The sequence below is a fragment of the Cervus elaphus genome, chromosome 19 (genome assembly GCF_910594005.1).
Source record: "Cervus elaphus chromosome 19, mCerEla1.1, whole genome shotgun sequence".
In the NCBI taxonomy this organism is placed as follows: Eukaryota; Metazoa; Chordata; class Mammalia; order Artiodactyla; family Cervidae; genus Cervus; species Cervus elaphus.
In genome coordinates, this window is record NC_057833.1 from 53,954,195 (window position 1) to 53,971,213 (window position 17,019).

Below are 17,019 nucleotides of genomic sequence, written 5' to 3' on the forward strand. Positions count from 1 at the left end.
GAGCTGGTTTGGTGGTGCTGAATTCTCTCAGCTTTTGCTTATCTGTAAAGCTTTTGAATTCTCCTTCATATCTGAATGAGATCCTTGCTGGGTACAGTAATCTAGGTTGTAGGTTATTCTCTTTCATTACTTTCAGTACGTCCTGCCATTCCCTTCTGGCCTGGAGGGTTTCTATTGATAGATCAGCTGTTATCCTTATGGGAATCCCTTTGTGTGTTATTTGTTGTTTTTCCCTTGCTGCTTTTAATATTTGTTCTTTGTGTTTGATCTTTGTTAATTTGATTAATATGTGTCTTGGGGTGTTTCGCCTTGGGTTTATCCTGTTTGGGACTCTCTGGGTTTCTTGGATTTGGGTGGCTATTTCCTTCCCCATTTTAGGGAAGTTTTCAGCTATTATCTCCTCGAGTATTTTCTCATGGCCTTTCTTTCTGTCTTCTTCTTCTGGAACTCCTATGATTCGAATGTTGGGGCGTTTCACAGTGTCCCAGAGGTCCCTGAGGTTGTCCTCATTTCTTTTGATCCTTTTTTCTTTTTTCCTCTCTGCTTCATTTATTTCCACCATTTTATCTTCTACCTCACTTATCCTATCTTCTGCCTCCGTTATTCTACTCTTGGTTCCCTCCAAAGTGTTTTTGATCTCATTCATTGCATTATTCATTTTTAATTGACTCTTTTTTATTTCTTCTAGGTCTTTATTAAACAGTTCTTGAATCTTTTCAATCTTTGTCTCCAGGCTATTTATCTGTAACTCCATTTTGTTTTCAAGATTTTGGGTCATTTTTATTATCATTATTCTAAATTCTTTTTCAGGTAGATTCCCTATCTCCTCCTCTTTTGTTTGACTTGGTGGGCATTTTTCATGTTCCTTTACCTGTTGGGTATTTCTTTGCCTTTTCATCTTGTTTAGATTGCTGTATCTGGAGTGGGCTTTCTGTATTCTGGAGGTCTGTGGTTCCTTTTTGTTGTGGAGGATTAACCCAGTGGGTGGGGTTAGACGATTGGCTTGTCAAGATTTCCTGGTTAGGGGAGCTTGCGTCAGTGTCTTGGTGCGTGGAACTTGATTTCTTCTCTTTGGAGAGCAATGGAGTGCCCAGTAATGAGTTTTGAGATGGGTCTATGTGTTAGGTGTGTCCTTGGGCAGCCTGTATGTTGATGTTCAGGGCTATGTTCCTGCGTTGCTGGAGAATTTGCGTGGTATGTCTTGCTCTAAAACTTATTGGCTCTTGGGTGGTGGTTGGTTTCAGTGTAGGTATGGAGGCTTTTGGACGGTCACTTATTACTTAAAGTTCCATGTAGTCAGGAGTTTTCTGGTGTTCTCAGGTTTTGGGCTTAAGTCTCCTGCCTCTGGATTTCAGTTTTATTCTTCCTGTAGTCTCAGGACTTCTCCAACTATACAGCCCTGATAAGAAAACTTCTAGGTTAATGGCTAAAAGATTCTCCCCCGTTAGGGACACCCAGAGAGGTTCACAGAGTTACATGAAGAAGAGGAGAGGGAGGAGGGAGATAGAGATGAACAGGAGGAGAGAAAGGGGGACTCAAGAGGAGAGAGACAGATCTACGCAGCTGTCTGTTCCCAGAGTGTTCTCCGTAGCCCAGTCACCTACAAGGATTCACAGAATTGGATTGGGAAGAGAAGGGGAAAGGAGGAAATAGAGGTGTTCTGAGGTAGAAAACAGAGAGTCAAGATTGGGAGAGAATAATCTTCGGTTTAAAAATAGGGCTTCTCTTCTTTTTTTTTTTTTGTAAGGTTATAGTGTATTGAAAATGAAAATTAAGGAGTAGTAGAGGAGTACTAGAGGACTTTAAAAGAAATAAGAGAAAAAGAAAAATAGAAAATAGAAGAGAAAAAGGAAAGAAAAAAAAGAAAAAAAAAGAAAGAAAAAGAAAAAAAAAAAGAAAAAAAAAATTTTTTTTTTCCCCCTAATTAAAAAATCGTAAAAGTCTGTGGAAATGAAAGTTAAGGAGTAATGGGGGAGTAATAGGGGATTTTAAAGGAAAACAAAAGAGAAGAAAGAAAAAAGAAAAAAAAGAAAAAAATTTAAAAAAATAAAAATAATTAAAAAAAAAAAAAAGAGAAAAAAGTAAAATTATATCTAGGAGTTTCTCTGGAGCTGTTGCGGTCAGTGTGGGTTCGGCTCAGTTTCAGATAGCTCCTCATTCCAGCTTACGCTTCTCGATATCTACAGGCCCCTCCGGTGTAGTCAGCGTTTCCTAGAGGGATTTTAATCTGTTGCACCAGTCCCTTCTGAAGCGGTTCCCTTTGTTTATTTGGCTTCTGTTTGCCGGTCTCTTCAGAGCCTCATTTCCGCCCTGACACAGGCGGGCGGAGGTGGACTCTTACTCAGGTAGCTAGTTCCGTCGCTCTGCGGGGCAGGGAGGGCCTTGCGCTGTGGGGACAGGCTTGCGCCGCGGGGATGGGCTGGGGCTGCCGGGAGGGGCTGACGCTGCTTTCTCCGTCTGTGCTGCTCAGGCTCCCGGCCGGTCTATATGGAGCGCGCCCCGCGCTGCGCGAGGTTCCAGCCCTCGGGTGTTCCACAAAAGCGCGGAAGGAAAAGCTGCACCCCCTCTCTGTGCCTTCCCCGTCAGAGCGGTCCAGGCAGCCAGGGGCTTGGTGGGCGCACTCTACCCAGGTGTGGCGCGCCCCCTCCCTTCCGCGGACCCAGACTCAGTTTCCGCTGGCGCCAGTCGGGCGTGCGCGCCTTCCGCCCTCCGCGTCCCCAGCCCCAGTCCCCGCCCGCGCCGGTCGGGTGCCTGCGCCCTGTGTCTCCCCGCGACCTTCCCCTCCCCCCTGCCTCCGGCGGGGCTGGGCCGGTCCGCAGCCTGCGAGCTCCTCTCTGGACCCTCTCGGTCTCTTTGTTCTGCGAACGGCCGGCAGTGTGTTCGGGCCGGTTAATTTACTCTCTCTCTTTTGGTCTCCCACAGTTCAAGTTGGAAACTCACAGAAGTTCCCTCCGATTGTCCTCAGGGCACTCGGCCGGACCCTACCCCAACCAATGCCGCCTAAGAGCTCCCGGGACGGATCTCCGTCCTTAGCTCTTTTGTCTCACTTTTTATCTTTTATATTTTGTCCTACCTCCTTTCGAAGACAATGGGCTGCTTTTCTGGGCGCCTGATGACCTCAGCTAGCGATCCGAAGTTGTTTTGCAAAGTTTGCTCTGCGTTCAGTTATTCTTTTGATGAATTTGTAGGAGAGAAAGTGGTCTCCCCGTCCTACTCCTCCGCAATCTTGGCTCCTCCTCTCCTCTGATTTTTATAGTATCTGACGTGTCCAGTTAAGTAAGCACTACTTACTGAAGAGACTGTTTTTTCTCTATTGTATATTCTTGCCTCCTTTGTTGTAGATTAACTGACCACAGGTGCAGGTTTATTTCTGGGCTTTTTATCTAGTTCCACTGATCTATATTTCTTTTTTTTTTTTTGCCAGTATCATACTTTTGTTTCTCCTGCTATATTTTTTTTTTTTCAGGGAAAGGCATTTTATATCAAATACAGCAATGTGTACATGTCAGTCCCAAACTCCTAATCTATCCCTCCCAGCCTTCCTCCCTGGTAACCATGATTTTTTTCCTCTAAGTCTGTGAGTCTGTTTTGTAGATAAGTTTAATTGTATCATTTTTAAAAATTCCATATGTAAGTGATACCATGATAATTTGTCTATCTGACTTACTTTCCTTGATATGACAATCTCCAGGTCCACCTATGTTGCTGCAAATGGCATTATTTCATTCCTTTTTATGGGTGAGTAATAGTCCATCACATACATGCACCACATCTTTATCTACTCATCTGTTGATAGACATTTAGGTTGCTTCCATGCCTTGATTACTGTAAACAGTGTTTTAATGAACACTGGTGAATGTATCCTTTTGAACCATAGTTTTCTCTGGATGTATGCCCAGGAGTGGAATTGCTGGATCACAGAGTAGTTCTATGTTTAGTTTTTTAAGGAACTTCCATACTATTTTCCATAGTGGCTGCACCAACTGACATTCCTACCAACAGTGTAGGAGGGTTCCCTTTTCCTCACACCTCTCCAACATTTACTGTTTGTAGACTCCTTGATTGCCATTGTGATTAGTGTGAGGTGATAATCTCATTGCAGTTTTGATTTGCATTTTTCTAATAATTAGTAATAAGCATCTTTTCATGTGCCTCTTGGCCATTGGCCATCTATATATCTTCTTTGGAGAAATGTCTATTTAGGCCTTCTTCCCTTTTTTTTTTTGATTGTGTTGTTTGTGCTTCTGATACTGAGCTGTGTGAACTCTGTATATTTTGGAGGTAAATCTCTTGTCACTTACTTCATTTGCAAATATCTTCTTCCATTCTATGGGTTGTCTTTCTGTCTCATTTATGGTTTTCTTTGCTGTTATTAAAAGCAAAAGCTTTTAATTAGGTTTCATTAGTTTATTTTTATTTTCATTACTCTAGGTGATGGGTCAAAAAAGATCTTGCTGCAATTTATGCCAAAGAGTATTCCTTGTTTCCTCTAAGAGTTTTATAGTGTCTGGCTTTACATTTAGAGCTTTAATTTATTTCAAGTTTAATTTTGTGTATGGTGTTAAGACTGTTCTAATTTCATCCTTTTACATGTAGCATGTCTGCTGATGGGTAGGGCTTTGTTCCTGACCTGTTGGCTGTCTGGCCCAAGGCACCCACACTGAAACCTACAGACTGTGGGGTGGGGCCAGGTCTCAATGAGAGAATGGCAGCCTCTAGGAGGTTCACACCAATGAGAACTCCCCAGAACTTCTGCTGCCAGTGTTCTTGTACCCACAATGTGCCACAGTTGCTTCCCGCCTCTGCAGGAGACCTTCCAGTACTAGCAGATAAGTCTGGCCCAGTCTCTTATAGGTTACCGCTTTTCCCTTGGGTCACTGTGAGTCATGAGACCCTGAGTGCACCCTCCACACATAGAGTTTCTGTTTCCCCAGTCCTGTGGAATTTCTCTGATCAAACCTTGCTGGCCTTTGAAGCTAGATTTTCGGGGGCTCCTCCTCCCACTGCCGGACCCCAAGGTAAGGAGCCTGACATAGAGCTCAGATCTTTCACTCATGTAGGAGAGCTTCTATGGTAAAATTTTCCAGTTACTGGGTCACCCACCTGGCATGTATGGGATTTGATTGTATTGTGCCCCTCCAGTCGTCTCATTGAGGCTTCTTCTTTGGATGCAGAGTATCTTTTTTGACAGGTTCCAACGTTTTTCTGTCGATGGTTTTTCAGCAGTTAGTTGTGATTTTGATGTTTCCAGAAGAAGAGGTAAACTCACGTCCTACTCCACCATCCTGTCTCAGTGGTATGTCTCGGCTCACTGTTACAATTTATATTATTGCCTTAAGTCAGCCCTCATCACCTCCCTGGAGAATTCCATGGACTGTATAGTCCACGGACTCGCAAAGAGTTGGACACGACTGAGCGACTTTCCCTTTCACCATCTCCTATCTTCCACCAGAAAGCTGGGTCTTTATACGTCCACAGGATGCTGTGATATGCTGCCCAGATCACTGTTTCAAGACCAAAGCACTCAGTCCTTCATCCACCTGGAGCACTGGCTGGCAATGCCTTACAGCTGAGTTCTTCCCAGTGTATGCGCAGATTCTTTCACTCACTCTCAAACATCAGCTGGATAGGGAGAGATCCAAGGGACCCAATGGAGGAATTGCGCTTCTAAGGCTGATTTTTAACACAATAGTAAGTTAGGCAAAATGCTTTGATTCTTGAGTTTATATTATATAGCTATTATATAGATATAACATTACATGTAAATATATGGTTTATATTTTCAGTGATTTCACAGGTTATATCATTATTAATGAAAAACAAAGGATTTTCTGCTGTAATTTACAGCCATAGTTAGGTATTTAAGAATTCTTCATCTGTTTTCTCTCTGGTCTTTCTTTTTTTTTTTTTTTCTCTCTGGTCTTTCTTAACTGCTCCCTCATCTCAATCTTCCTACCATCAGCCCTTTGAGATTTAAGGTCCCAATAGATTTCCCTGCAGAGGGCCTCTTGGTCACAAATTCATGTGTAAACCTTAAGGAAACCGCAAGGAAATTATTTGTATAAGATTACACAGTTAGTGGTAGGCTGCCAACACCCAAACCTCCTCAATGCCAGGTTCAGATTGCCCCCTAAGCCTTAGTGCCTTCCCCAACCTGATAGCACACCCTCGAGGGTAAAACACCAAGCAGTGTGCCTCTTACCATGGGAGGGTTAAGGAAAAGTTAAGGTAAAGGTTCACTCTGTTCCCCTTTTCATGAAAATTTTACTCTGAACTCTCTAGCTCTGTTCTCCAGTGATCTGATAAGGTGGTATATGTGTCAACTACGTTACTAAGCAACACTGGGCTTCCCAGGTAATGTTAGTGGTAAAGAATCTGCCTGCCAATGCAGGAGACACAGGAGATGTGGGTTCGATCCCTGGGTCAGGAAGATCTCCTGGAGGAGGAAATGACAACCCACTCCAGTATTCTTGCTTGGAAAATTCCATGGACAGAGAAACTTGGCAGGCTATGGTCCATGGGGCCGCAAGGAGTTGGACACCACTGAGTGACTGAGCACGTGTAAGCAACATTACTTAAGGTGAAAATGACCCGATTAGTAACTAAGCATCTGACTGGGAGGGATTTTAAATAAACTATTAACACCTAACAGGAAACTGTAACTTTGAGGTTTCCTGAGCATGCTGACTTTTATAACTGGGCAGATTCATTGGGGGGACCCTGGAAACTATGCCAATGGAATTATTATGAGAGAGACTGGTCCCAGGGCATGTAAACCAAGGCAGCTTCTGCACCTACCTAATGTGAAGCTCTTTTCCTTGCACCTGAGCTTTGTAACCTGGGGACTACAGGATTTTGATACATGGTCCTCTGTGTGGATTCAGCAAGAACTCCCGCAGGAAGAGAGACCCCGATGCTGTGCTGCTGGAAGCTGCGGGGCCTTACGGCTTTCTGAGGAGATTGATATTCAAATCATACCAAACGTGGCCTGTGTTCATCCTGTGGGTATGAACGTTAGGTGCACCTAAGACCCAGCCTGCGGCTACTGTAGAGGGCATCAGGGCTCGAATTGGGCAGGCTGTGCCTCATGCCGTGCTGAGCAGCCAGCTCAATGCGACAGGGGTACCTCATCTAATTCCATGAGAACAAAGTTTTTGTTTTAAATAACACAAATAATTTTGTAGCTTTATTTGTGATAGAGTATAGTCATTTGCTAACAAAACCTACAAAAATAATTTTGCGTCCTGTTTTTTGGTCAAAACAGTCTAACTGCTGTCATATCAACTAACAGTTTCAATAGCAGATTCCATAACTGAGATGAAGTGCACCAATATTTTCCCCATTGTATTCCCGCATTCAATCTGGGCTGCCACAGACAGAAAGCACGAGGGTACTTTTATCTTGAATTTGTGGTGGAAGCCTTGGCAGACAGTAACTGCTTCAGGCCTGTCAAACAGATGCATGAAGTGCACCAATTTAAATGGGAGTGCTTCATTTTCCACATTATGATTACAGTGCAGCACAGAGCTCCATGATGCTGCTTGTCCTCCAACTCCCTTCCAAATGAAAAATCAAACTCACCTTAGGTGTTTTGCTCATTTTCAGTTTCTCCCTCAAGTAGCTCAGTGCCTGATGTCTGCCGTTGCTCAACAAAATGCGTCTTGAGCATGTCCTCTGTGTGCCTGTGGATGATCTGATGGGCTGCCAGGATATGCTTCCGCTGAGCGTTCCTCACTGTGCCGAAGGGACAGGAGATGTGTTACTCTGAACGTCAGAACAGATCATTCCCAAAGGTTTTCAGGAGAATAGAGACAGAAATGATAACTTTGCAAACCACATATTCTCTTTCTTAAAGCCGACTGGATTAAAGAAAATTTTCTGCGGTTTTGGAAGGACACAGTCCAAAGGTAATTCCACCTAAATCTCAATATTGCTGCTCACTCTCTGTTCAATCCAGTCACACTCCTCCCCACTAGGTTTGCCTCCACTCCACAGCTGAGCGGCTCCCCTCACCTGGAATACCTGTACTCCAGATCCTGTCCTTCTGCAAAGCCCAGCCCAAGTCCAGCTCTCCAGGAAGTTTTTGAGTGAGGCAGCTCACATTTATCATGACCACACTTGAGTTTGTACCAGTTTATTCAGTGTTCAAGTGCTTCAGGTGAGTTACATTTTGTTTTTTTACCTAGATTATAAATGACCTAAAGGTAAAGATCTTGTCTCATACTTCTCTTTATGCTTTAGTCCCTAATAAGAAGGGTACTTGTTGACTGATGAATTTGAGTTCATGGCTTTAGATGTTGTTCCTAGTGCTACATTCTAAGAATATTTATTATCAAGGCTTAGTACATTAAGCATCCCATTTCCCTTTTGAAAAGTGGTAACTGTGATGATGATGGTGGTAGCAGTTAGTATTTGTCCTTACTTTGTGCCAGGTATGGTTTTAAATAGTTGGCATATAATTATTCATTTAAACTACTCACAACCCTAAAAGAGAGTATTATTAGTATCCCCATTTTTAGATGAGGGAGCTGAGACACAGAAATTAGGTGATTTGCCAAAAGTCATACAGCTAGTAAAGCACAATAAGAAGTACCATGGCTTCTATGCTGTTCAGATGTCAGCTAGTTTATATAGGGTAAATCACACAGCAACTTAGAACACTTCACAGCAGTATGGTTGGAAGAATGGGAACTTTGGAGCCACATAGACCATGGTGCAATCTGAAAATTGTGTAACATCTCTAAGCACTAATTTCCTTAACTAAAGTATGAGAACACATCTATAGATGTTATAAGAAATTTGGATAAGGTATTTCTAAAAATGCTTAATACATTTTCTGGAACTTGGTATGCATTTAAACCTTGGTTGTTACTATTATTTTCATCTATGTACAGGTCTTTAAGGTCATTCCCATCTATCAAGTTTTAGAAAAATAAGAGTTGGTGGATTAGGAAGACTCTGAGCTCAACTCCTCTCATGGGCACAGCAAAATTACAGCTATTTACAGAGAAACTATGGATGAGAAAGGCCAGAACCTACCAGAAAAGATCTCTACAACTAAAGATAATACAGAACAAACCATAAGAAGATAGGTAAGATGGGCAGAATTGTGCAATACCCCTGGGAGGCAACCCTCAAACAGGAAAATTACTACAACTTCAGAGACTCACCCCAAGGAGTGAGGAGTTTGAGCCCCACAGCACAGGGGTCCTGCACTGGTTAAGACAGTACTGGAACATTTGGCTTTGAAGACCAGCAGGGCTTGCTTTCAGCAGACCCTGTGAGAAATAGACTCCACTCTTAAAGGACACACACAAGATCTTACACACTGTGCGACCCAGAGCAGAAGAAATAATCTGAAAGGACCATGGGTCCGGCCCTCCCGTTAATCTTGGAGCGCCTCCTGGGGTGGTAGAAGGAAACTGGACCTCACCCTGGGGACAAAGACACTGGCAGTAACCACTTGGGGGAGCTTATTCTACCACATGGATACTAGTGCTGGTGAGCACTATTTTGTAATCTTCCTTCTAGCTTATTAGCCTTGGAACCTAGGTACATCCATCAGCCTCCAGGCACCAGTAATGGAATACCTCAGGCCAAGCAAGTGGGTGGGCAGGGACACTGCACCATCTACCAGTGGGCAGGTTGCATTAAAATACCCTAAGCCCACAGCCACCCATGGAGAGGACACAGGTAATATAGAACTGGGACCCCCAGGACCTACTACAGAAAGAGACCTTGGATCCTGGCTCAGCCCACCAGTAGGCCAGAACCAGTCCTGGACCCACACCAACCAGCAGGACAACACCAGCTCTGAGACACTTTGGGCCCCCCAGACAGCCTCCCCAGAATGTAGCCCCCACTCACCAGACACAGAATGAATAAATAAGGTCTTACTGTAAAGCATAGGGAATTATACTCACCATCCTGTGATAAACCATAGCAGAAAAGAATGTAAAAAGAGGATGTGTATATATATATAACTGAATCACTTTGCTGTCCTGCAGAAATTAACATTGTGAATCAACTATACTTCAATTAAAAAAAAATTAGGCAGAATAGCAACAAAAAAGGGAACTCTAGAGAAGAATGGATGAACAGAGTGAGCAGTAAACGTTTTTAACCAAGAATTAGAAAATATAAAGAACTAAACAGATGAAAATACAGTAACTGAAATGAAAAATACACTAATACCGAGGAAAAGATCAGTAAGCCGTAAGAGAGTAGTGGAAATCACTTAAGCTAAACAGAAAAAAATAAAGAAATAAGGACAGTATAAAAGACCTCTGGGACAACATCACACACACTAACATTTACCTTACAGGAGTCTCAAAGAGAAGACAGAGAAAGTGGCAGAGAACATATTTGAAGACATAATAGCTGAAGACTTCCCTAACCTGTGAAATGAATAAAACATGCAAGTCCAGGAAGCACAGAGAGAGCCCCAGACAGGATCAACCGAAAGAGGACCATGTCAAAACATACTGTAATTAAAATTGCAAAAATCAAAGATAAAGAGATATTATTAAAAGCAGCAAGGGAAAAGAAACAAGTTATGTACTAGGGAACTCCCATAAGGCTATCAAGCTGACTTTTCAGCAGAAACTCTGCAGGCCAGGAAACAGTGGCAAGATACAGTTACCGTGATGAAAGGGAAAATCTACAACCAAGAATATTCTACCTGGCAAGGCTTTCATTTGGATTTGGTAGATCAAAAGTTTTACAGATAGGCAAAAGCTAAAAGAGTTCAGTACCACCAAAGCAGCTTTACAAGAAAGGTTAAAGGGACTTCTCTAAGTGAAAAAGAAAAGGTCAAACTAGAAACATGAAAATTATGAGGGAAAAAAGCTCATTGGTAAAGGTAAATATATAGTAAAGGTAGTAAATGAACCACATAGAAAGCTAGTAGGAAGGCTAAAAGACAAAAGTACTAAAATCACCTATCGCCACAGTAAGCAGCTAAGCGATACACAAAGCAATTAGACACAAAATATGAGAAAAACAGTAACTATGAAGGGAGGACAATACAAATTCAGACTTGTTAAAATGCTTTTGAAATTAAGAGATAAAGCTCTTAACCATATATAGAGTTGTTTACATCTATGTATAAACTAAATGGTACCCAAAACCCAAAAATCTACAACAGATACACAAAGAGAAAGAAATCCAAATAACACTAAAAATAATCATTAAAAGGGAAGAGAAGGCAAGAATAAACAAAAGAATTACCAAAACGACCCCAAAACAATAAACAAAATGGCAACACCTACCTATCAACGTGTGTGTGTGTGTATGTGTATGTTGTGTGTTGCTCAGTTGTGTCCGACTCTTTGTGACCCCATGGACTGTAGCTTGCCAGGCTCCTCTGTCTCTGGAATTTTCCAGTCAAGAATATTGGAGTGGGTTGCCATTCCCTTCTCCAGGGGATCTTCCTTACCTAACAATAATTAATTTAAATGTAAATGAACTAAATGCTCCAATCAAAAGACACAGTGACTGAATGTATATACAAAAGAACCAAATATATGCTGCCTATAATGAGACTCACTTGGGACTTCCTTGATGGTGCACTGGATAAGAATCCGCCTGCCAGTGCAGGGGACTCAGGTTCAATCCCTGGTCTGGGAAGATTCCACAGGCCTCAGAGACACTAAGCCTGTGCACACAGCTACTATGCACACAGCTATTGGGCCTGGGTGCTGCAAATACTGAAGCCCGCCTGCCTAAAGCCTATGCTCCGCAACAAGAGAAGCCGTCACTGCAGCAGAGTAGCGCCGCCTCGTCGCAACTACAGAAAAGCCCACACAAAGCAATGAAGACCCGGTGCAGTCGAAAATAAAAATAAGTTTAAAAAAAAGAGACTCACTTGACATCTAGAAGTGCACACAGAGGTAGAAAAAGGTATTATATGCTGAAAGAAATCAACAGAAAAGCAGGGGTGAAATACTTATATCAGACAAAACAAATATTAAAGCAAAGGTTGTTATAAGAGCCAAAGAAGGACATTATATAATAATCAAGGGATCAGTCCAAAAAGAAGAAATAATTATAAATATAGATGTATCTAATACAGGAGCACTTAAATTCACAAGGCAAATATTAACAGACATAAAAAGAGAAGTCAACAGTAACACATAATACTAGGGTGTGTGTGCATGTGTGTGTGAAAGAATTTATTTTACAGCAAGACCTAGGATATGGGTCCCTCTGTCACAGGCAATGAAAATGAAAATCCCCACTGAGAAATGAAATTATTCAGAAATTTCTCTGCAGTGAAATACAAACAGCTTTCCTGCAAGAATAGTCTTCTCTTCATCTAGAAATTTCCATATTTATACAAAACCCCAAAACATTTTAATCTTTGTTTGACTCCATCCAGGTTTCCAATACTAGGCACTTTAACGCCCCACTTACATCAATGAACAGTTCATCCACATATATAATTAATAAGGAAATACTGGCCTTAAATGACACACCAGACCAGATGAACTTACTAGATATATATACAGAATATGTAATCCAAAAGCAGCAGAATACACATTCCTTCCAAGTGCACATGGAACATTCTCCAGGATAAATTACATGCTAGGCCACAAGATGCCTATTGCCAAATTCAAACAAATTGAAGAAAGTAGGGAAAACCACTAGACCATTCAGGTATGACCTAAATCAAATCCCTTACAACTATATAGTGAAAGTGAGAAATAGATTCAAGGGATTAGGTCTGACAGAGTGCCTGAAGAACCATGGATGGAGATGCGTGACACTGTACAGGAGACAGGAATCAAGACCATGCTTAAGTAAAAGAAATGCAAAAAAGTAAAATGGCTGTCAGAGGAGACCTTACAAATAGCTGTGAAAAGAAGAGAAGTGAAAAGCAAAGGAGAAAAGGAAAGATATTCCCATTTGAATGCAGAGTTCCAAAGAACAGCAAAGAGAGATAAAAAAGCCTTCCTCAGTGATCAGCGCAAAGAAATAGAGGAAAACAATAGAATGGGAAAGACTAGAGATCTCGTCAAGAAAATTCGACATACCAAGGAAACATTTCATGCAAAGATGGGCACAATAAAGGACAGAAATAGTATGGACCTAACAGAAGCAGAAGATATTAAGAAGAGGTGGCAAGAATACACAGAAGAACTATACAAAAAAGATCTTCATGACCCAGATAATCACGATGGTGTGATCACTCACTTAGAGCCAGACATCCTGGAATGCAAAGACAGGTGGGCATTAGGAAGCATCACTATGAACAAAGCTAGTGGAGGTGATGGAATTCCAGTTGAGCTCTTTCAAATACTAAAAGATGATGCTGTGAAAGTGCTGCACTCAATATGCCAGCAAATTTGGAAAACTCAGCAGTGGCCATAGGACTGGAAAAAGTCAGTTTTCATTCCAATCCTAAAGAAAGGTAATACCAAAGAATGCTCAAACTACCGCACAATTGCCCTCATCTCACATACTAGCGAAGTCATGCTCAAAATTCTTCAAGCCAGGCTTCAATAGTACATGAACCATAAACTTCCAGATGTTCAAGCTGGTTTTAGAAAAGGCAGAGGAACCAGAGATCAAATTGCCAACATCTGCTGGATCATCGAAAAAGCAAGAAAGTTGAGGAAAAAACATCTATTTCTGCTTTATTGACTATGCCAAAGCCTTTGACTGTGTGGATCACAACAAACTGGAAAATTCTTCAAGAGATGGGAATACCAGACCACCTGACCTGACTCTTGAAAAATCTGTATGCAGGTCAGGAAGCAACAGTTAGAACTGGACATGGAACAACAAACTGGTTCCAAATCAGGAAAGGAGTACGTCAAGGCTGTATATTGTCACCCTGCTTATTTAACTTATATGCAGAGTACATCATGAGAAATGCTGGGCTGGATGAAGCACAAGCTGGAATCAAGATTGACAGGAGAAATATCAATAACCTGAGATATGCAGATGACACCGTCCTTATGGCAGAAAGTGAAGAAGAACTAAAGAGCCTCTTGATGAAAGTGAAAGAGAAGAGTGAAAAAGTTGGCTTGGAACTCAACATTCAGAAAACTAAGATCATGGCATCTGGTCCCATCACTTCATGGCAAATAGATGGGGAAACAGTGACAGACTTTATTTTTAGGGGCTCCAAAATCAATGCAGACGGTGACTGCGGCCATGAAATTAAAAGACGCTTACTCCTTGGAAGAAAGTTATGACCAACCTAGACTGCATATTAAAAAGCAGAGACATTACTTTACCAACAAAGGTCCATCTGGTCAAAGCTATGATTTTTCTAGTAGTCATGTATGGACGTGAGAGTTGGACTATAAAGAAAGCTGAGCACTGAAGAATTGATGCTTTTGAACTGTGATGTTGGAGAAGACTATTGAGAGTCCCTTGGGCTGTAAGGAGATTCAACCAGTCCATCCTAAAGGAAATCAGTCCTGAATATTCATTAGAAGGACTGATGCTGAAGCTAAAACTCCAATACTTTGGCCACCTGATGCAAAGAACTGACTCATTTGAAAAGATCCTGATGCTGGGAAAGATTGAAGGCAGGAGGAGAAGGAGACAACAGAGGATGAGATGGTTGGATGGCATCACTGACTCAAAGGACATGAGTTTGAGTAAACTCTGGGAGTTGGTGACAGACAGGGAGGCCTGGCATGCTGCAGTCCATGGGGTTGCAAAGAGTCAGACACGATTGAGTGACTGAACTGAGGCCACAAAACAAGTCTCAATAAATTTAATAAAACTTAAATCTCACCATCTTTTCTAAGTACAATTCTGAAATTAAAAGCCTCCTTTTAGTTTTTAGTCTATGAGAAAATACTAAAAACATGCAGAGGCCAAACAATATGCCACTAACAACCAATGTATCACTAAAGAAATCAAAGAAGAAATTTAAAAAATACATGGAGACACATGAAGTAAAACATGCAACGATCCAAAATCTCAGGGATGTCGCAAGAGCAGCTCTTAAAAGGAAAGTTTATAGTGATACAAGCCTACCTCAGGAAAGAAATATCTCAAACCAAGAATGTGATCATATACTGAGCAACTAACAGAAGTCAGTAGAAGAAAAGAAATCAAAGATCAGAGAAGAAATAAATGAAATGTAGCCTACTTCTTAAAAAGTAGAAAAGATCAATGAAAATAAGAGCTGTTGCTTTGAAAAGATAAAATTGATAAATTCTTTGTGAAACTCATCAAGAAAAAAAGAGGGACCAAATAAATAAAATCAGAAATGAAAAAGGAGAAGCTATAACCAGCACCACAGAAATAAGAGAACAATATGAACAACTATATACCAATAAAATAAAGAACCAAGAAGTAGTGGGCAGATTACTAGAAATGTAGAATCTCACAAGGCTAAACCAGGAAAAATTAAGTGTAAAAGAGCAAGTACCAGTACTGAAATTGAATAAGTAATAAAAAAAAAAATTCCCAACAAACAAAAGTCTGGACCAGATGGCTTCACAGGTAAATACCTACTCTCAAACTTTTCAAAAAACTGTGGAGGGAGGAATGCTTCTTAACCACCTCATCTGTCTCCCCTTCTCCTCCTGCCATCAATCCTTCCCAGGATCAGGGTCTTTTCCAATGAGCTGGCTCCTCACATTATTTACAATAGACAGGATATGGAAGCAACTTACATGTCCATCAAGAGATGAAAGGATAAAAAGACATGGGTATGTGTGAGTTTACACACATACATAATGGAATACTACAGAACCATAAACAGAAAACAAGCTTGCCATTTGCAACAACACGGATTGATGTGGAAGGTACTGTGCTTCATCAAATAGACAGACAAATACTGTAGTTATCACTTACATGTGGAATCTCAAAAAATCAAACAAATGAATTTAACAAAACAGAAACAGAGCCACAGATACAGAGAACAAACAAGTGGTTACCAGTGAGGAAAGGGAAGTTGGGAGAAGCAAGATAGGGATAAGGGATTAAGAGATACAAACTACCATCTATAAAGTAAATAAGCTACAAGGATATATTGTATAGCACAGGGAATATAGCCAATATATTATAATAAATTTAAACAATGTAATCTATAAAAATTTTAAATCATTGTTGTACAGCTGAAACTAATAAGTCAACGAGACCTCAATAAAATTTTTTAATGCATCCAAATAAATCAGTAATGAGATATCAAATGGTCTGTATGTGATAGTTCTTAATTTGGAGTAAAGAGTATTTATATGCATGGACTTACTTGGAAAGAGAAAGAAATACAATGTGTACTCCCCGTCCAGATGGCTTTCTTCATTTGGGCTATGTCCTTATAAAGGGAAGAGGATAGGATTTGCTCAGTTTGCCCACAGATGACTCCCACTGATTCCTATAGATCAAGACTTCTTCAGCTCCTTCCTCTCAGAGTCAGGAGAAGCTGGGGGAGAGGGTTACAAACTAGTAACTGTTAAACACAGGATTTCTCCCCTTCCTCAGGTGAACTGATATGAAACAGGCTGGCCTCACTTTGGATTGAGGAGGAGAAAGGAGTTGCTTATTTTCTTAAGGATCTAGAAAACATTAAGATCCCTTTTATAATAGAAAGTGATACAGGTAAATACTTATTATTTGATCTAAAAATTGAAGTTTTTTTGGTAGAGGCATTATCATACACTGTTGATGGGGATATGACTTGTTTTTTTGTGGGGGCAGTTTGGTGGTATCTATCAAATGTAAAACACACAGACTGTTATTTCCAGCATTGTACTACTATGAATTTACTCTCAGAAGAATGACCAGGATGTTCACAGCTATTTACAGGAAAACACACGGGAATAAACTAAGTGCTCATTGCTGGGGATACTGGTTTAAAAACTACAGTACAATCGTGTAATGGGAAAACAGGGTATTTCTTTGTTCTCTTCTAATGCATTAGAATTCCACCATTCCTTACTCCCTAGTTACGTGATCTGAAATATTACACTTCTCTTAAACCTGTCTAGAATTCTCCTGCAAACTCTTAAAACCTCCCAGGCTCATATTTCACTTAAATATTGATCTACT

The 17,019-nt window shown here is 41.1% G+C and overlaps 1 protein-coding gene and 1 non-coding gene across 8 annotated transcripts in view; both read right to left on the reverse strand.

Moving 5' to 3' along the window:
- The window catches only part of CFAP91 (cilia and flagella associated protein 91), a 106,925-nt gene that overhangs the window by 17,257 nt on the left and 72,649 nt on the right, over positions 1-17,019 (reverse strand). For 4 of the 7 annotated variants that reach the window (XM_043874956.1, XM_043874957.1, XM_043874951.1 and 1 more), the window contains 2 exons: positions 16,220-16,285; positions 7,582-7,734 (listed from right to left, as the gene is read on the reverse strand). In XM_043874956.1, the coding sequence (XP_043730891.1) occupies positions 7,583-7,734; positions 16,220-16,285 (218 nt within the window). In that variant the 3' untranslated portion in view covers position 7,582. The other 3 variants (XR_006335354.1, XM_043874952.1, XM_043874953.1) reach the window with 3 other exon arrangements.
- On the reverse strand, positions 7,341-7,463 carry LOC122676257. The gene has a single exon (XR_006335527.1). It is a non-coding gene; the product is annotated as a small nucleolar RNA SNORA31 (small nucleolar RNA).